This window comes from Oncorhynchus clarkii, chromosome 7 (assembly GCF_045791955.1).
Source record: "Oncorhynchus clarkii lewisi isolate Uvic-CL-2024 chromosome 7, UVic_Ocla_1.0, whole genome shotgun sequence".
Classification (NCBI taxonomy): Eukaryota; Metazoa; Chordata; class Actinopteri; order Salmoniformes; family Salmonidae; genus Oncorhynchus; species Oncorhynchus clarkii.
This window is the reverse complement of record NC_092153.1, coordinates 73,473,963-73,494,870: the sequence shown is the minus strand read 5'-3', so window position 1 is coordinate 73,494,870 and position 20,908 is coordinate 73,473,963. Positions and strand designations below refer to the sequence as shown.

The 20,908-nt window shown below is 44.5% G+C and overlaps 1 protein-coding gene across 1 annotated transcript in view; it reads left to right on the top strand.

Moving 5' to 3' along the window:
• Positions 1 to 485: 485 nt before the first annotated feature.
• The window catches only part of LOC139413818 (integrin alpha-5-like), a 60,655-nt gene continuing 40,232 nt past the window's right edge, over positions 486 to 20,908 (top strand). The window contains exons 1-2 of the mRNA XM_071161603.1: positions 486 to 862; positions 12,867 to 12,997. Of these exons, the coding sequence (XP_071017704.1) occupies positions 654 to 862; positions 12,867 to 12,997 (340 nt within the window). The 5' untranslated portion in view covers positions 486 to 653. The remainder of the gene's footprint in view (positions 863 to 12,866; positions 12,998 to 20,908) is intronic.

The following is a 20,908-nucleotide window of genomic DNA, read 5'->3' as shown; positions in this document are numbered from 1 at the left end:
TATTGCTGACAATGTAGATAGGATGTTTAAATCCTTCTATTTGTGTGTAATCTCTGTAACAATGATTTATAAGGCATGTACTGCAGAGGAAACACAGGGATGGTCTGAGGTGGTGTGTGTGTTACCACTTTTGATTGTAAAAACAGTCACCAATAATATCCTCTAGGTAATTTGAGTTTCCCAAAACTAGCCAGAGTAAAATAAGATCCCATATACTTAATAGGTTACATTACAAAATAATGAGTAATTGCAGTGAAAGCTCAGTTAGATTTAATCACTGTAACCTGGTCCTATAAATCAAAAACTTAAAATATAATGTATCCCAACACAAAATTAGGCTAGCCTTTTTTTTCTCCATTTTTGAAAGGCCTACATCTCAGTAGCACACACATACACCAAATCTGGTTTGGATTGCGCAGAAACCTAACCAGTTTTTTATATCCAAAGCTCCACCCCAAAATAAGTTTGCCATGAACTCCCTCTATGAGTCTTACACTGCTAGTATGAGAGGGAGATGCAGAGTGAAACGGGATCCTATTCCATTCACAATTAATTCATTTATATGTTGGAATATGCATTACCAAAATATCAGGCAGGCGTTTCACACCTCATAGCAGGTTAATTATTGTCTTGCGATTCGACGCACAAAAGAGATGGGCACTGGACGGCGACTTTCAGCAATTTCAGTCAACTCAATCCTGCGAAATCCAGGTTATTGCGCCTTGTTCGTTGTAATTGCAGTTGTTTTTATCCAGCTGTGCGCAACGTTTAACTTAGAAACAGAAAACCGGATCGTCTACTCTGGACCTAAGGGGTCTTTTTTCGGTTATTCCGTGGATTTCTTCTACAATAATGCATCTAGGTGAGTGCGCATTAATCTTACCACTCAGTGGTGTTTTAGGAAAATGTCACCACAATATACACAATTCCTTTCACTTCAAAAGTGATTTAAATTATTCCGCACTATTTGATATTCTTGTCATTCAATGTTGTCTAATTTCACGCATGGTCTACACGACATTGTATCATGTTATTGGCCTATATGCTACCACTGGGGCCTAGCCTACTATTTCGATTTGAATAACGGTTAATAGGGAACCCGCAATGGACAAGCGCAGGTTGATGCTTATTGTCATGAATCTTGCCCTGGAGGCAGAACTGAGAGATTCCTGCTAGATAGGCCAGCTGCAAAGTAGAAATGTTCTATGTCGGAAACAATAATAAAAGCAAAAATGTGATTTTATTAGGGTTAGGCATCAGGGTTGCCAGTGTGGTTAATGTTACGGTTAAGGTTAGGTTTAAAATCAGATTGTATGACTTTGTGGCTGTGCCAGCTAGTGACTACTCTGCAGAGCTGCCTCCAGAGCTTCAGATTCATGACAATAAATGCCAACCCGCTTACTCTCATGGGGTGATATCTTCTTCAATGGAAGCTCCACTCGAAAAAAGGATCGTTTTATTAGTCCATTCCAAAATGTTTTGCATGTCAGCAGTCAAGTTTTCAAGATATCGAACTTTCAAGAAGCAAATTGTCATCGGCCACATCATCATGTTAAGTAGGCTATTTTCCATTAGATTATTTTGTGGTATATTCCAGACAGACACATTCATCATTTTTGCGGATTTGGATCAAATGAAGTGAAATTGTAAATCATTGGATGAATAGGGATTCCATGGACTTTGAATATCCCCCGCCCCTTTCTGGAATTGTATTACTGTATATACAAAAATAGAAATGCAACAATTTCAAAGATTTTACTGAGTTACAGTTGTTATAAGGAAATCAGTCAATTGAAATAAATAAATTAGGCCCTAATCTATGGATTTTACGAGGAATTGTGTACAGATCCTTGCGACATGGAGCCGTGCATTATCACTCTGAAACATGAGTTGATGGCAGCGGATGAATGGCAAGACAATGGGCCTCAGGATCCCGTCACAGCATCTCTATGCATTCAAATTGCAATAGATAAAATTCAATTGTGTTCGTTGTCCATAGCTTATGCCTGCCCATACCATAACTGCACCGCCACCATGGGGCTCTCTGTTTACAACCTTGACATCAGCAAACCACTCGCCATACATGTGGTCTGCGGTTGTGAGGATGGTTGGATGTACTGCCAAATTCTCTAAAACGACATTGGAGGCAGCTTATGATAGAGAAATTAACATTCAATTCTTTGGCAACAGCTCTGGTGGACTTTCCTGCAGTCAGCATGCCAATTGAACGATCCTTCAAATATCTGTGGCATTGTGGTGTGTGACAACACTGCACATTTTCTTGACCCCCAGCACAAGGTGCACCTGTGTAATGATCATGCTGTTGAATCAGCTTCTTGATATGCCACACCTGTTGCCCAAATTTTGAGAGACATTTGCTTTTTGTGCATATGAAAAATGTTTGGGATCCTTTTCTGAGCTCATGAGATATGGGACCAACACTTTACACTATTCACTTTTCTCAAATTTATGGATTCATGGGTGCTATTAGCCTACAGTAGAAGGGAAAGTCTCATGCAGGCCTAGTTTACGATGGGATAACTCTAGAGATGTAACTTTGACATAATCGTTAGGCCTATAATGTCAGGGGTTAGGTTACAATGCTCATTTTGCTAATAGATAATAAGGACAACCCATTTACTCAAATCTGAGGGTCACCATTGACATCGGGGCTGAGCTGATCGATGTTTAAACACAATTTTAGAGGCTAGGCCTATATCAACCCCTGTCACAGCTTTCCTTCTACTGTCCTCAGAGGCAGAGTTGTTTTGATGCCATTGACTTAATAAATGTCCCCGTTTTCTGACACCAGCAGCGAGGAAATTGTTTGTCATACTCCGTTGGGGGGGAGGGACAGATGTGTGTTGTGGAGTCATTACCAAGATGTTGATTCAGTCCAATTGTATGAGTCAGCTCTTTTTCCCTGGTGCTTTATTTAGCTTGTCAGGACAGGACAACGGTAGCCTTTGTGCTGAAATAAACTAAATCATTGAATGGCTATCTATTTTTATTGTTTTTATTTCACAAACTTGATCATATGACTGTTGATTGCTCCTGCCATGTTTTGGGTCATATTAGTCAAGTTGGAGTAGGTGGAAAACAGTTGATGTCACAGGGAGACAAATAGAGTGACATGCCTTTTTTTCTCACTTGCCCGAAAAGGCTCTCCTCAATTTCATTGCATGCCGCAAGTTAGATTGTGTTGTCCCATACAGGCGGTTGCCAGAGTTTGCTGTTTTTCAGCATGCCAAAGTTGTTTATGTGCCTCAGCGACATCCACGGTGTGAGTCAATGACCCTAGTTAACACAGAACCCCTAGTGTCTTGGTACAGAGGGTGTCTGGCAATAATATGTGCTCAGCAGCAGCTTTAGAATGGTTCTGTTGAATAGCTGCAATGTTAATGCAGTGTTTCCCCTGCGTTAAAGTGTGGTGTTCGTTCTCGTAATTTATTTCATTTCCACAGATTGTTGCCAATTGACCCTTAATAGCCCAATGCTCCATTGAAATGTGTTCCGTGTTTAGCCTCCTTGATGGAATAATATCTGAATTCATTAAATGTAGGACATGTAGCCTGCACTTCGTCTTTTGGATTGTGGAGAGATGTTTGAGCCCACTGGAAGTAGACCAGACCAGAATGTCCCACTATATACAGTCTATATACACTGGTCAAAAAAATAAAGGGAACACTAAAATAACACATCCTAGATCTGAATGAATTAAATATTCTTATTAAATACTTTTTTCTTTACATAGTTGAATGTGCTGACAACAAAATCACACAAAAATTATCAATGGAAATCAAATTTAGCAACCCATGGAGGTCTGGATTTGGAGTCACACTCAAAATTAAAGTGGAAAACCACACTACAGGCTGATGTAATGTCCTTAAAACAAGTCAAATTGATGCTCAGTAGTGTGTGTGGCCTCCACGTGCCGGTATGACCTCCCTACAATTTTTTTATTTTTTTTTTATTTTTTATTTCACCTTTATTTAACCAGGTAGGCTAGTTGAGAACAAGTTCTCATTTGCAACTGCGACCTGGCCAAGATAAGGCATAGCAGTGTGAACAGACAACACAGAGTTACACATGGAGTAAACAATTAACAAGTCAATAACACAGTAGAAAAAAGGGGAGTCTATATATACATTGTGTGCGAAAGGCATGAGAAGGTAGGCAAATAATTACAATTATGCAGATGTAAAGGTAGAGATATTGGTGTGCAAAAGAGCAGAAAAATAAATAAATAAAAACAGTATGGGGATGAGGTAGGTGAAAATGGGTGGGCTATTTACCAATAGACTATGTACAGCTGCAGCGATCGGTTAGCTGCTCAGATAGCAGATGTTTGAAGTTGGTGAGGGAGATAAAAGTCTCCAACTTCAGTGATTTTTGCAATTCGTTCCAATCACAGGCAGCAGAGAACTGGAACGAAAGGCGGCCAAATGAGGTGTTGGCTTTAGGGATGATCAGTGAGATACACCTGCTGGAGCGCGTGCTACGGATGGGTGTTGCCATCGTAACCAGTGAACTGAGATAAGGCGGAGCTTTACCTAGCATGGACTTGTAGATGAGCTGGAGCCAGTGGGTCTGGCGACGAATATGTAGCGAGGGCCAGCCGATTAGAGCATACAAGTCGCAGTGGTGGGTGGTATAAGGTGCTTTAGTGACAAAACGGATGGCACTGTGATAAACTGCATCCAGTTTGCTGAGTAGAGTGTTGGAAGCAATTTTGTAGATGACATCGCCGAAGTCGAGGATCGGTAGGATAGTCAGTTTTACTAGGGTAAGTTTGGCGGCGTGAGTGAAGGAGGCTTTGTTGCGGAATAGAAAGCCGACTCTTGATTTGATTTTCGATTGGAGATGTTTGATATGGGTCTGGAAGGAGAGTTTAGAGTCTAGCCAGACACCTAGGTACTTATAGATGTCCACATATTCAAGGTCGGAACCATCCAGGGTGGTGATGCTGGTCAGGCGTGCGGGTGCAGGCAGCGAACGGTTGAAAAGCATGCATTTGGTTTTACTAGCGTTTAAGAGCAGTTGGAGGCCACGGAAGGAGTGCTGTATGGCATTGAAGCTCGTTTGGAGGTTAGATAGCACAGTGTCCAAGGACGGGCCGGAAGTATATAGAATGGTGTCGTCTGCGTAGAGGTGGATCAGGGAATCGCCCGCAGCATGAGAAACATCATTGATATATACAGAGAAAAGAGTCGGCCCGAGAATTGAACCCTGTGGCACCCCCATAGAGACTGCCAGAGGACCAGACAGCATGCCCTCCGATTTGACACACTGAACTCTGTCTGCAAAGTAATTGGTGAACCAGGCAAGGCAGTCATCCGAAAAACCGAGGCTACTGAGTCTGCCAATAAGAATACGGTGATTGACAGAGTCGAAAGCCTTGGCAAGGTCTATGAAGACGGCTGCACAGTACTGTCTTTTATCGATGGCGGTTATGATATCGTTTAGCACCTTGAGCGTGGCTGAGGTACACCCGTGACCAGCTCGGAAACCAGATTGCACAGCGGAGAAGGTACGGTGGGATTCAAGATGGTCAGTGATCTGTTTGTTGACTTGGCTTTCGAAGACCTTAGATAGGCAGGGCAGGATGGATATTGGTCTGTAACAGTTTGGGTCCAGGGTGTCGCCCCCTTTGAAGAGGGGGATGACTGCGGCAGCTTTCCAATCCTTGGGGATCTCAGACGATATGAAAGAGAGGTTGAACAGGCTGGTAATAGGGGTTGCGACAATGGCGGCGGATAGTTTCAGGAATAGAGGGTCCAGATTGTCAAGCCCAGCTGATTTGTACGGGTCCAGGTTTTGCAGCTCTTTCAGAACATCTGCTATCTGGATGTGGGTAAAGGAGAACCTGGAGAGGCTTGGGCGAGTAGCTGCGGGGGGGGGGGGAGCTGTTGGACGAGGTTGGAGTAGCCAGGCGGAAGGCATGGCCAGCCGTTGAGAAATGCTTGTTGAAGTTTTCGATAATCATGGATTTATCGGTGGTGACCGTGTTACCTAGCCTCAGTGCAGTGGGCAGCTGGGAGGAGGTGCTCTTGTTCTCCATGGACTTCACAGTGTCCCAGAACTTTTTGGAGTTGGAGCTACAGGATGCAAACTTCTGCCTGAAGAAGTTGGCTTTAGCTTTCCTGACTGACTGTGTGTATTGGTTCCTGACTTCCCTGAACAGTTGCATATCGCGGGGACTGTTCGATGTTAGTGCAGTCCGCCACAGGATGTTTTTGTGCTGGTCGAGGGCAGTCAGGTCTGGAGTGAACCAGGGGCTATATCTGTTCTTAGTTCTGCATTTTTTGAACGGAGCATGCTTATCTAAAATGGTGAGGAAGTTACTTTTAAAGAAAGACCAGGCATCCTCAACTGACGGGATGAGGTCAATGTCCTTCCAGGATACCCGGGCCAGGTCGATTAGAAAGGCCTGCTCACAGAAGTGTTTTAGGGAGCGTTTGACAGTGATGAGGGGTGGTCGTTTGACTGCGGCTCCGTAGCGGATACAGGCAATGAGGCAGTGATCGCTGAGATCCTGGTTGAAGACAGCGGAGGTGTATTTGGAGGGCCAGTTGGTCAGGATGACGTCAATGAGGGTGCCCTTGTTTACAGAGTTAGGGTTGTACCTGGTGGGTTCCTTGATGATTTGAGTGAGATTGAGGGCATCTAGCTTAGATTGTAGGACTGCCGGGGTGTTAAGCATATCCCAGTTTAGGTCACCTAACAGAACAAACTCTGAAGCTAGATGGGGGGCGATCAATTCACAAATGGTGTCCAGGGCACAGCTGGGAGCTGAGGGGGGTCGGTAGCAGGCGGCAACAGTGAGAGACTTATTTCTGGAGAGAGTAATTTTCAAAATTAGTAGTTCGAACTGTTTGGGTATGGACCTGGAAAGTATGACATTACTTTGCAGGCTCTCTCTGCAGTAGACTGCGACTCCTCCTCCTTTGGCAGTTCTATCTTGACGGAAGATGTTATAGTTGGGTATGGAAATCTCAGAATTTTTGGTGGCCTTCCTGAGCCAGGATTCAGACACGGCAAGGACATCAGGGTTAGCAGAGTGTGCTAGAGCAGTGAGTAAGACAAACTTAGGGAGGAGGCTTCTGATGTTGACATGCATGAAACCAAGGCTTTTTCGATCACAGAAGTCAACAAATGAGGGTGCCTGGGGACATGCAGGGCCTGGGTTTACCTCCACATCACCCGCGGAACAGAGAAGGAGTAGTATGAGGGTGCGGCTGAAGGCTATCAAAACTGGTCGCCTAGGGCGTTGGGGACAGAGAATAAGAGGAGCAGGTTTCTGGGCATGGTAGAATATATTCAGGGCATAATGCACAAACAGGGGTATGGTGGGGTGCGGGTACAGCGGAGGTAAGCCCAGGCACTGGGTGATGATGAGAGAGGTTGTATCTCTGGACATGCTGGTTGTAATGGGTGAGGTCACCGCATGTGTGGGGGGTGGGACAAAGGAGGTAACAGGGGTATAAAGAGTGGAACTAGGGGCTCCATTGTAAACTAAAACAATGATAACTAACCTGCACAACAGTATACAAGGCATATTGACATATGAGAGAGACATACAGCGAGGCATACAGTAATCACAGGTGTTGAATTGGGAGAGCTAGCTAAAACAGTAGGTGAGACAACAGCTAATCAGCTAGCACAACAACAGCAGGTAGAATGGCGATGGATTAGGCAGAGAGGGTCGGATTAACTACACACAGAGCCTAAGTGCGGCTGGGGCCGACAGATAAAACATAAACAAGCAGAATGGATTACCGTGATTAATGGACAGTCCAGCATGCATCAGCTATGTAGCCAAGTGATCAGTGTCCAAGGGGCAGCGGTGGATGGGGCAGGGAAGCTGGACTGGCGAGTGTTATCCAGGTTAGAAAACTAACAATGACCAAATAGCTTGTAGCCAGTTAGCTGGTTAGCTTCTGGAGGTTCTTGAGTGTGTTCTAAAAATGTAAAGATAATAGCGGTTCCGTATCACATTGGGTGAGGCAGGTTACCGGAAGGTATAGACAAATTAAAAATCGAAAAGGGATAGAAAGTAAATATGGGTTCAGTGAGTGTTTGGGACGCGGCGATTCAGACGGTTAGCAGGCCTGTGCTAACAAGCTAACAGTTAGTAGACGGTGCTAAACACGGTAGCAGTTAGCGGACCGGGCTAAACAAGCTAGCAGTTAGCAGGCCGAATTTGCAAGCAAGGAGATAGCAAGGGCTAGAGAGTTAGCCTTTGGGGACGTCGCGATGGGGGTATCTGTTTATTCCTCTTCATGCAGTGACATCGATGGACCGGTCGTGGGTCTGGATATTGTAGCCCAGGAGCTCAAAATGTTCCGTTTGCGATGGGAATCCGGGGATGAAAAATAAAATAAAATAATAAATAGGTCCGTTATGCTCTGGTTAGAGTCGCGTTGTTCGAACTGGCGAGAGCTTTCCGAGCTAAAGGTTAGCTGATGACCGGTTAGCTGAAGACCGCTAGCAATGTTTTGCTGAAGCTGGTAGTTCGTTGGCTAGCTTCAGTTGAGGGGTTCCAGGTCCGAAGTAAATATAAATACTTTAGGAAAAATAGCTACGTTGGGTGAGGCGGGTTGCAGGAGAGTATTTAGAAGAAGTTGAGGTTCAGCAAAAAGTTTTAAAGATATGTGAAGAAAAAAAAACGAAAACAAACGATATATACAAGGGACACTACACGACAATACGTCCTACTGCTACGCCATCTTGGGTCAAAAAAAACCTGAGCATGCTCCTGATGAGGTGGCGGATGGTCTCCTGAGGGATCTCCTACCAGACCTGGACTAAAGCATCCGCCAACTCCTCGACAGTCTGTGGTGCAACGTAGCGTTGGTGGATGGAAAGAGACATGATGTCCCAGATGTGCTCAACTGGATTCAGGTCTGGGGAACGGGCGGGCCAGTCCATAGCATCAATGCCTTCCTCTTGCAGGAACTGCTGACACACTCCAGTTACATGAGGTCTAGCATTGTCTTGCATTAGGAGGAACCCAGGGCCAACCGCACCAGCATATGGTCTCACAAGGGGTCTGAGGATCTCATCTCGGTACCTAATTGCGGTCAGGCTACCTCTGGCGAGCACATGGAGGGCTGTGCGGCCCCCCAAAGAAATGCCAACCCACACCATAACTGACCCACCGCCAAACCGGTCATGCTGGAGGATGTTGAAGGCAGCAGAACGTTCTCCACGGAGTCTCCAGACTCTGTCACGTCTGTCACATGTGCTCAGTGTGAACCTGCTTTCATCTGTGAAGAGCACAGGGCGCCAGTGGCGAATTTGCCAATCTTGGTGTTCTCTGACAAATGCCAAACGTCCTGCACGGTGTTGGGCTGTAAGCACAACCCCCACCTGTGGATGTCGGGCCCTCATACCACCCTCATGGAGTCTGTTTCTGACCATTTGAGCAGACACATGCACATTTGTGGCCTGCTGGAGGTCATTTTGCAAGGCTCTGGCAGTGCTCCTCCTGCGCCTCCTTGCACAAAGGCGGAGGTAGCGGTCCTGCTGCTGGGTTGTTGCCCTCCTACGGCCTCCTCCACATCTCCTGATGTACTGGCCTGTCTCCTGGTAGCGCCTCCATGCTCTGGACACTACGCTGACAGACACAGCAAACCTTCTTGCCACAGCTCACATTGATGTGCCATCCTGGATGAGCTGCACTACCTGAGCCACTTGTGTGGGTTGTAGACTCCGTCTCATGCTACCACTAGAGTGAAAGCACCGCCAGCATTCAAAAGTGACCAAAACATCAGCCAGGAAGCATAGGAACTGAGAAGTGGTCAGTGGTCACCACCTGCAGAACCACTCCTTTATTGGGGGTGTCTTGCTAATTGCCTATAATTTCCACCTGTTGTCTATTCCATTTGCACAACAGCATGTGAAATATATTGTCAATCAGTGTTGCTTCCTAAGTGGACAGTTTGATTTCACAGAAGTGTGATTGACTTGGAGTTACATTGTGTCGTTTAAGTGTTCCCTTTATTTTTTGGAGCAGTGTATATATATATCTCCCCTACCCCAAAACCCCTTCCTCCCTCTATCAGTCCAGTAGCCTTAGCTATGATCTGTTTACTGAGACAGCTAGTAGGGAACGTTATGCCAGACTGATGGTGATGATGAGGATGATAAGGTACCTGTAAAATGAGAAAGGGCCTGTATTCATAAAGCATCTCATAGTAGGTGTGCTGATCTAGGATCAGTTTAGCCTTAAATCATAGATAGATCATAGTTCATTAATTAATTCCATACATCAGCCGATGTCACCAAGTGCTGTACATAAACCTAGCCTAAAACCCTGAACAGCAAGCAATGCAGATGTAGAAGCACAGTGGCTAGGAAAAACTCCCTAGAAAGGCAGGAACCTAGGAAGAAAAATAGAGAGGAACCTGGCTCTGAGGGGTGGCCAGTCCTCTTCTGGCTGTGCCGGGTGGAGATTATAACATTACATGGACAAGATGTTCAAACGTTCATAGATGACTAGCAGGGTCAGATTAAAATAATCACAGTGGTTGTAGAGGGTGCAACTGGTCAGCACCTCAGGAGTCAATGTTTGTTGGCTTTTCATAGCCGATCCCTCAGAGTTAGAGACTGCAGGTGCGGTAGAGAGAGAGAGTCCAAAACACCAGGTTCGGGACAAGGTAGCACATCCGGTGTACAGGTCAGGGTTCCATAGCCGCAGGCAGAACAGTTGAAACTGGGGACAGCAAGGAGTCATTTGGCCAGGTAGTCGTGGGGCATGGTCCTAAGGCTTGGGTCCTCCGGGAGAAAGAGAGAGAGAAGGAGAAAGAGAAAGAGAGAAAAAGAGAGAGAGAATTAGAGAGAGCATACTTAAATTCATGCAGGACATCGGATAAGACAGGATAAATACTCCAGATAACAGACCGACCCTAGCCCCCGACACAAACTATTGCAGCATAAATACTCGAGGTTGAGACAGGAGGGCCCGGAGACACTGTGGCCCCGTCCGACGACACCCCCAGACAGGGCCAAACAGGCAGGATATACCACTAGAGGGATATCTTCAACCAACTTACTACCATGAGACACAGCCGAGTATAGCCCACGAAGATCTCCCCCACGGCACGAACCCGAGGGGGGCGCCAACCCAGACAGGAAGATCACGTCAGTAAGTCAACCCACTCAAGTGACTCACCCCTCCTTGGGATGGCACGAAAGAGCACCAATAAGCCAGTGACTCAGCCCCCGTGATAGTGTTAGAGGCAGAGAATCCCAGTGGAGAGAGGGAAACCATCCAGGCAGAGACAGTAAGGGCGGTTCATCGTTCCAGTGCCTTTCCGTTCACCTTCACACCCCTGGGCCAGGCTACACTTAATCATAGGACCTACTGAAGAGATGAGTCTTTCATAAAGACTTAAAGGTCGAGACCGAGTCTGCATCTCTCACACGGATAGGCAGACCATTCCAAGTCTGCGTCTTATGACCGTAGCGTACGTGTAGGTATGTACGGCAGGACCAAATGTGAAAGATAGGTAGGAGCAAGCCCATGTAATGCTTTGTAGGTTAGCAGTAAAACCTTGAAATTAGCCCTAGCCTTAACCGGAAGCCAGTGTAGAGAGGCTAGCACTGGATAAATATGATCGCATGTTTTGGTTCTAGTCAAGATTCAAGCACTAACTGAAGTTTATTTAATGCTTTATCCGGGTAGCCGGAAAGTAGAGCATTGCAGTAGTCCAATCTAGAAGTTACAAAAGGATGGATTCATTTTTCTGCATCATTTTTGGACAGAAAGTTTCTGATTTTTGCAATGTTACGAAAATGGAAAAAAGCTGTCCTTGAAATATTCTTGATATGTTCGTCAAAAGAGAGATCAGGGTCCAGAGTTACGCCGAGATTCTTCACAGTTTTATTTGAGATGACTGTACAACCAACAGAAGATCTCTTTGTTTATTGGGACCTTGAACTAGCATCTCTGTTTTGTTCATGTTTAAAATATAAAAAATTGACGCGATCCACTTCCTTATGTCTGAAACACACGCTTCCAGGGAGGGCAATTTTGGGGCTTCACCATGATTCATCGAAATGTACAGCTGTATATTGTCCGCATAGCAGTGAAAGTTAACATTATGTTTCCGAATGACATCACCAAGAGGTAAATACAGTATAGAGTGAAAACAATAGTGGGCCTAAAACGGAACCTTGAGGAACACCGAAATTTACAGTTGATTTGTCAGAGGACAAACCATTCACAGAAACAAACTGATATATTTTCGACAGATAAGATCTAAACCAGGCCAGAACTTGTCCATGTAGACCAATTTGAGTTTCCAATCTCTCCAAAAGAATGTGGTGATCGATGGTATCAAAAGCAGCACTAAGGTCTAGGAGCACGAGGATAGATGCAGAGCCTTGGTCTGACGCCATTAAAAGTCAATTTATTACTTTCACGAGTGCAGTCTCAATGCTATGATGGGGTCTAAAACCAGACTGAAGCGTTTCGTATACATTGTTTGTCTTCAGGAAGGCAGTAGGTTGCTGCGCAACAGCTTTTTCAAAATGTTTTGAGAGGAATGGGAGATTCGATATTGGCCGATAGTTTTCTATATTTTTGTATCGGGGACATGATCCTAGATTAGCTGTCCTAAAATGAAAAACTTTGTAAATGCAGCCCTGAACTGCCTTTTGAGTGAGACAAGATCACTCACCTATATGTTAAAGGATCCATGAAGGGAGGGAAGTATATGTGGCCAAATCATTGCTCAAATCAGTTAAAAACAACAACCGAAGATGAATAGATCAAAAGTACTCATTGCTTCGTGTACTCCCACTATTTTTGGCCGACCGTGCACTAATACTGTGTTTTGTCTTCTGTTTTTATTCTACAGTTTCAGTATTCTGATTGGTGCTCCCAAAGCTAACACCAGCCAAACGAACATCATCGAAGGTGGATCTGTGTACTTGTGTCCCTGGAGCCAGGACCAATCGGAATGCAGTGTTGTCAATTTTGACAATGAAGGTAAGGTACCTGGCTGAATAACCTGGTGGAATGAGTTGGTGTGAATGTGTGGAAAAGCAGCTCATCAATGTTTCTTCCTTGTGTAAAGTATGATGAGTTTCCCCATTCCCCATTTTGAAATCCAAGATGGCGTAGCAGTCAGGCGTCTTTTGTCTTCGTCTTGTCGTGTCCCGTGTAAATATATATTTTTTTCTTCGCATATATTTCTTAAAAAATATATTTTTCTTGACCCCAACTTCAACATACTCTCCTGCAACCCGCCTCACCCAATGTGGCATGGATCTGCTATTTTCTTTACTTCAGAACCGGAACCCCCAACAGAAAGCTAGCCAGCTAACTAGTTACTAGCTAGTAGTCAGCTAGCCACTGCTAGCGGTCATCAGCTAACCTTCAGCCCAGACAACTCCTGCCAGTCTACACAACGCGATTCAACCCAGAGCGTATAGGACTCCTTATTCTCCATATCCCCGGATTCCTACCGCAAGCTCTGGACCTCTTCACCTGGATCATCGCAGCTAGCTAGCTGCTATCCGATTCGCTTCTCCTGGCTACCCTATCTGTCCCGAAGCAAGCACCAATTAGTCTGGAGCTAGCCTATGCTAGGCCCATCTCCCGGCTAGCTGAAGAGGTCCATCATCCACTCCTTGGGCTACAACACCTATTTTGCCAATTGGACTGTACCCCTTTTATTGCCGATACGGAACCCCACCGATCCATCACGACTGGACTACCAACGTAATCCGCCCGAGGGTTTTTTTCAACTGGCTCCCCCGTCACGACATCCCCTGAATGCCCATCTGCTAGTCTGCTAGCCGCGGCCCGCTATCTGTCTAGAGAACTCCGGACTGCTAGCTGAAGTAGTCCATCAGCCATTTTTTGGGGGGCTACTATACCTATTTTGCCAATTGGCCTGGACCCTTTTACTACACGGAACCCTTCAGATCCATCACGACTGATCGCCCGACGTAACCGCATGAAAGGCATACAACTGACTTCTTCCGTCGCGACGTCCCTCTAAGGCCCTTCTGCTAGCCTGCTAGCCCCGGCCTGCTAGCTGTCTGAATCGCCGTGTCTCCAGCTCACCCAGCTACTCACTGGACCCAATGATCACTCGGCTACGCATGCCTCTCCATAATGTCAATATGCCTTATTTCCCCGTAGAGCCTCTAGCCCTGCTCAATATGCCTTAGCTAACCCTTTAGTTCCACCTCCCACACATGCGGTGACCTCATCTGGTTTAAATTATGTTTCTAGAGACAATATTTCTATCATCGTCACTCAATGCATAGGTTTACCTCCACTGTATTCACATCCTACCATATCTTTGTCTGTACATTATGCCTTGAATCTATTGTACCATGCCCAGAAACCTGTTCCTTTTACTCTCTGTTCCGAACGTACTAGACGACCAGTTCTTATAGCCTTTAGCCGTACCCTTATCATACTCCTCCTCTGTTCCTCTGGTGATGTAGTGGTTAATCCAGGCCCTGCAGTGCCTAGCTCCACTCCCATTCCCCAGGCGCTCTCATTTGTTGACTTCTGTAACCGTAAAAGCCTTGGTTTCATGCATGTTAACATAAGAAGCCTCCTCCCTAAGTTTGTTTTATTCACTGCTTTAGCACACTCTGCCAACCCGGATGCCCTAGCCGTGTCTGAATCCTGGCTTAGGAAGACCACCAAAAACCCTGAAATTTCCATCCCTAACTATAACACTTTCTGACAAGATAGAACTGCCAAAGGGGGTGGAGTTGCAATCTACTGCAGAGATAGCCTGCAGAGTTCTGTCTTACTATCTAGGTCTGTGCCCAAACAATAAGAGCTTCTACTTTTAAAATCCACCTTTCCAGAAACAAGTCTCTCACCATTGCCGTTTGCTATAGACCACCTTCTGCCCCCAGCTGTGCATCCTAACCAACCTGCCCTCCAAATACACCTCTGCTGTCTTCAACCAGGATCTCAGTGATCACTGCCTCATTGCCTGCGTCCGTAATGTGTCTGGGGTCAAACGACCACCCCTCATCACTGTCAAACGCTCCGTAAAACACTTCAGCGAGCAGGCCTTTCTAATCGACCTGGTCCGGGTATCTTGGAAGGATATCGACCTCATTTCGACAGTAGAGGATGCCTGGTTATTCTTTAAAAGTGATTTCCTCACCATCTTAAATAAGCATGCCCCATTCAAAAAATGTAGAACCAGGAACAGATATAGCCCTTGGTTCACTCCAGACCTGACTGCCCTTGACCAGCACAAAAACATAATGTGACGTACTGCATTAGCATCGAATAGCCGCCGCGATATACAACTTTTCAGGTACGTTAGGAACTAATATGCACAGGCAGTTAGGAAAGCAAAGGCTAGCTTTTTCAAACCGAAATTTGCATCCTGTAGCACAAACTCCAATACGTTCTGGGACACTATAAAGTCCATGGAGAATAAGAGCACCTCCTCCCAGCTTCCCACTGCACTGAGGCTAGGAAACACTGTCACCACCAATAAATCTGTGATAATCGAGAATTTCAATAAGCATTTTTCTACGGCTGGCCATGCTTTCGACCTGGCTACCCCTACCCAGATCAACAGCCCTGCACCCCCCACAGCAACTTGCTCAAGCCTCCTCCATTTCTCTTTCACCCAAATCCAGATAGCTGATGTTCTAAAAGAGCTGGAAAATCTGGACCCCTACAAATCAGTCGGGCTAGACAATCTGTACCCTCTCTTTCTAAAATGATCTGCCGAAATTGTTGCAGCCCCTATTACTAGCCTGTTCAACCTCTCTTTTGTGTCGTCTGAGATCCCCAAAGATTGGAAAGCTGCTGCGGTCATCCCCCACTTCAAAGGGGGAAACATTATAGACCCAAACTGCTACAGACCTATATCTATCCTACCCTGCCTTTCTAAGGTCTTCGAAAGCCAAGTTAACAAACAGATCACCGATCATTTCAAATCCCACTGTACTTTCTCCGCTATGCAATCTGGTTTCCGACCTGGTCATGGGTGCACCTCAGCCACGCTCAAGGTTCTAAACGATATCATCACTGCCATCGATGAGACAATACTGTGCAGCTGTATTCATCGACCTGGCCAAGGCTTTCGACTCTGTCAATCACCACATTCTTATCAGCAGATACAACAGCCTTGGTTTCTCGAATGACTGCCTCGCCTGGTTCACCAACTACTTCTCAGACAGAGTTCAGTGTGTCAAATCGGAGGGCCAGTTGTCCGGACCTCTGGCAGTCTCTATTGGGGTGCCACAGGGTTCAATTCTTGGGCCAACTTTTTTCTCTGTATACATCAATGATGTCGCTCTTGCTGCTGGTGATTCTCTGATCCACCTATACACATATGACACCATTTTGTAAACTTCTGGCCCTTCTTTTGACACTGTGTTAACAAACCTCTAGACGAGCTTCAATGCCATACAACTCTCCTTCCGTGGCCAATGCTCTTCAACCAATCACTGACCAAACCTGCCCGCCCATCCAGCATCACTACTCTGGACGGTTCTGACTTAGAATATGTGGACAACTACAAATACCTAGGTGTCTGGCTAGACTGTAAACTCTCCTTGCAGACTCACATTAAGCATCTCCAATCCAAAATGAAATCTAGAATCGGCTTCCTATTTCGCAACAAAGCATCCTTCACTCATGCTGCCAAACATACCCTCGGATCCTACCGATCCTTGACTTCGGCGATGTCATTTAAAAAACAACCTCCAACACTCTACTCAGCAAATTGGATGCAGTCTACCACAGTGCCATCCATTTTGTCACCAAAGCCCCATATACTACCCACCACTGTGACCTGTATGCTCTCGTTGGCTGGCCCTCGCTTCATATTCATCGCCAAACCCACTGGCTCCAGGTCATCGATAAGTCTTTGCTAGGTAAAGCCCCGCCTTATCTCAGCTCACTGGTCACCATAGCAGCACCCACCTGTAGCATGCGCTCCAGCAGGTATATCTCACTGGTAACCCCCAAAGCCAATTCCTCTTTTGGCTGCCTTTCCTTCCCGTTCTCTGCTGCCAATGACTGGAACGAACTGCAAAAATCACTGAAGCTGGAGACTCATATCTCCCTCACTAACTTTAAGCACCAGCTGTCAGAGCAGCTCACAGATCACTGCACCTGTACATAGCCCATCTGTAAATAGCCCATCAAACTACCTCATCCCCCCTACTGTTATTTATTTTATTTATTTTTCTCCGTTGCACCCCAGTATCTCTACTTTCACACTCATCTTCTGCACATCTATCACTCCAGTGTTTAATTGCTATATTGTAATTATTTCGCCACTATGGCCTATTTATTACCTCCCTTATCCTACCTCATTTGCACACACACTGTAAATTGTATTATTGACTGCATGTTTGTTTATTCCATGTGCGACTCTGTGTTGTTGTTTGTGTCGCACCGCTTTGCTTTATCTTGGCCAGGTTGCAATTGTAAATGAGAACTTGTTCTCAACTGGCCTACCTGGTTAAATAAAGGTGAAATAAAATGTAAATAAAAACAACAAATAGAAAAGTTAACGTCATGCTTCATATGTAGATTTTACAAAGACAGTGTATACTGTATTTCAAATTATACCCCCCAGTTAAAGTTGGATTGTTTAACCATAAAAATGCCTCTTCAGCCATTAAACTATAAGGCTTCTATTAGCGAGCTCACTGGCTAGGATGACCTTAAAGTTATGGGGATAAACCTCTCCGTCAAGGCTTAGGGATTCTTCACCAACAGTGCTCCATTTTTATTTAAACCATTCTTTGAAGTTTGTACTGTGTTTTTTAGTGGCCAAGTCCTAGTCCAAGTTTTGTTGTATTTAAAAGTGTGCTTTGTAGCCTTGTCTCAAGTTTAACCAGGATCGATCCACTAATTTCTTCCTTTGGACTACACATCTCAGTTGGTCTGTTTCTTCATGGCCTTTCTCGGATTGGATTGTCTGACTGACTGACTAACTACAACTTTTTTGCATATGGTATTTCATTTGTTTGAGTGTGATTTATACCGTGTTGATTTGTGGTCAGTTGTAGTTGAAGACTACAGAGATTTGATACTCTTTATGGTTGTGTTGTAAAATAATTAGATATTTTGATGAATGGACCAACATTGTGTGACTAAGGTCACTGGAGTTCACTGAACTCCTTTACCTGGCTGGACTCTTTTAGGCCCAAGGTACGGGACTTTTCTCGAGGAACCAGAGCTCATTGTTTGTTATATTATTATGTGTGTGATCATTTATGTTGGTAATACAACCCACACAGAAGAACAGTTTTGAAGCTATTTCCAAAGTTTTAAGGGTTTATGTCCATCCTGACTTTTACTTGAGTCCTTTGTATTGGTGTAGACTTGACGGACCAGACGGGACTCATTCCCTCACAAACAAAAAGGAGAAATCAATATTTTCTCTGGTACGCACGAACTACCTGGCACCCTACAGACAATAACCCCAAGTCAAAACCGTTACAATACACACACTGGATACACACATACTCAGATACTCACATACATACTGTACACCTGTGGAAGCTGGTGGGAGGAGCTATAGGAGGACGGGCTCATTGTAATATCTGGAATGGGATTAATGGTACAGTATCAAACACGTCAAACATATAGAAAAGACATGTTTGACTCCGTTCCATACTGTACTCAGGTACAGACACAAATGCACATAAACAGGATATACACACATACAATGCTTTCAGAAAGTATTCACACCCCTTGACTTTTTCCGCATTCCACAGCCTGAATAAAAATGATTACATTTAGATTTTTGTTGTCACTGGCCTACACACCATGCCCCATAATGTCAAAGTGGAATTATGTTTTTTGAAATGGTTACAAATTAGTAAAAAATGAAAGCTGAAATGCCTTGAGTCAATAAGTATTCAACCTCTTTGTTATGGCAAGCCTAAATAAGCTCATGAGTAAACATTTGCTTAACAAGTTACATAATACGTTGCATGGAATCACTCTGTGTGTAATAATGGTGTTTATCATTATTTATGAATGACTACCTCATCTCTGTACCCCACACATACAATTATCTGTGAATTTCAAACACAGATTCAACTACATAGACCAGAGAGGTTTTCCAATGCCTCGCAAAGAAGAGCGTCTATTCGTAGATGGGTAAAAATACAAAAAGCTGACAATGAATATCCCTTTGAGCATGGTGTAGTTATTTATTACACTTTGGATGGTGTATCAATACACCCAGCCACTACAAAGAAACAGGTGTCCTTCATAACTCAGTTGCCGGAGAGGAAGGAAACCGCTGAGGGTTTTCACCAGGCCAATGGTGACTTTAAAACTGTTACAGAGTTTAATGGCTAGGATAGGAAAAACTGAGGATGAATCAACAACATTGTAGTTACTTCACAATACTAACCTAATTGACAGAGTGAAAAGAAGGAAGCCTGTACAGAATAAAACATTCATCCTGTTTGCAACAAGGCACACCAGTAATACTGCAGAAAATGTGGAAAACATATCACTCTCCATATTTTCTTATGTTTGGGGCAAATACAACACATTACTGAGTATCACTCTCCATATTTTCTTATGTTTGGGGCAAATACAACACATTACTGAGTATCACTCTCCATATTTTCTTATGTTTGGGGCAAATACAACACATTACTGAGTATCACTCTCCATATTTTCTTATGTTTGGGGCAAATACAACACATTACTGAGTATCACTCTCCATATTTTCTTATGTTTGGGGCAAATACAACACATTACTGAGTATCACTCACCATATTTTCTAGCGTAGTGGTGGCTGCATCACGTTATGGGTATGCTTGTAATCATTAAGGACTAGATAAAAAAATAATGTATGAAATGGATCTAAGCACAGGCAAAATCCTAGAGGAAAACCTGGTTCAGTTTGCTTTCCACCAGACACGGGGAGATGAATTCACCTTTCTGCAGGACAAAAACTGAAAGCACAAGACCAAATTTACACTCACTGGAGTTACTTACCAAGAAGACAGTGAATGTTCCTGAGTGGCCGAGTTACAGTTTTGAAACCGGCTTGAAAATCTATGGCAAAAGCTGAAAACAGTCGTCTAGCAATGATCAATAACTAATTTGACAGAGCTTGAAGAATTTTGAAAAGAATAATGGGCAAATGTTGCACAATCCAGGTGTGGAAAGCTCTTAGAGACTTACCCAGAAAGACTCACAGTTGTAATCGCTGCCAAAGGTGATTCTAACATATATTGACTCAGGAGGTTGAGTACTTCTCTAATCAACAAATTAGTGCTTTATTGTTCATGACTTCTCTTACAAATGTTAGACATTTTCTTCCACTTTGACATAACAGGGTATTTTGTGTAGATCATTGACAAAAAAAATGGCAATTCAATCTATTTTAATTCCATTTTGTAACACAACAAAATGTGTAAAAAATCCAGGTGTGTGAATAGTTTCTGAAGCTAATGTATGCTGTAGTCAGACATGAATGCACTGCTTACAAACCTATCTGTGATCACAAACACATACTGTGTACACAAACATGTGTGCTGTATACATCCACCGGCTTATATGCACACAAATATACACCCTTATAAGTACATTCTCGAAATTGAAGGAACAGCTGATGTGATAAATTAATTCAGGAATTAAGACGATAGCTGTTTTACACAGACATGCAGGAAGACACACACACACACACACACACACACACACACACACACACACACACACACACACACACACACACACACACACACACACACACACACACACACACACACACACACACACACACACACTGCCCTGGGCCCTTCCTTTCACGTGCTTGTGCATCGCAACGTTTCCCATGCAGGTCTCTGGGTTCAAAGAGTATAGTATGTACTACAGACACAGTCCAGACCCCAGCAGCCAGACAGACATAGGGCAGAC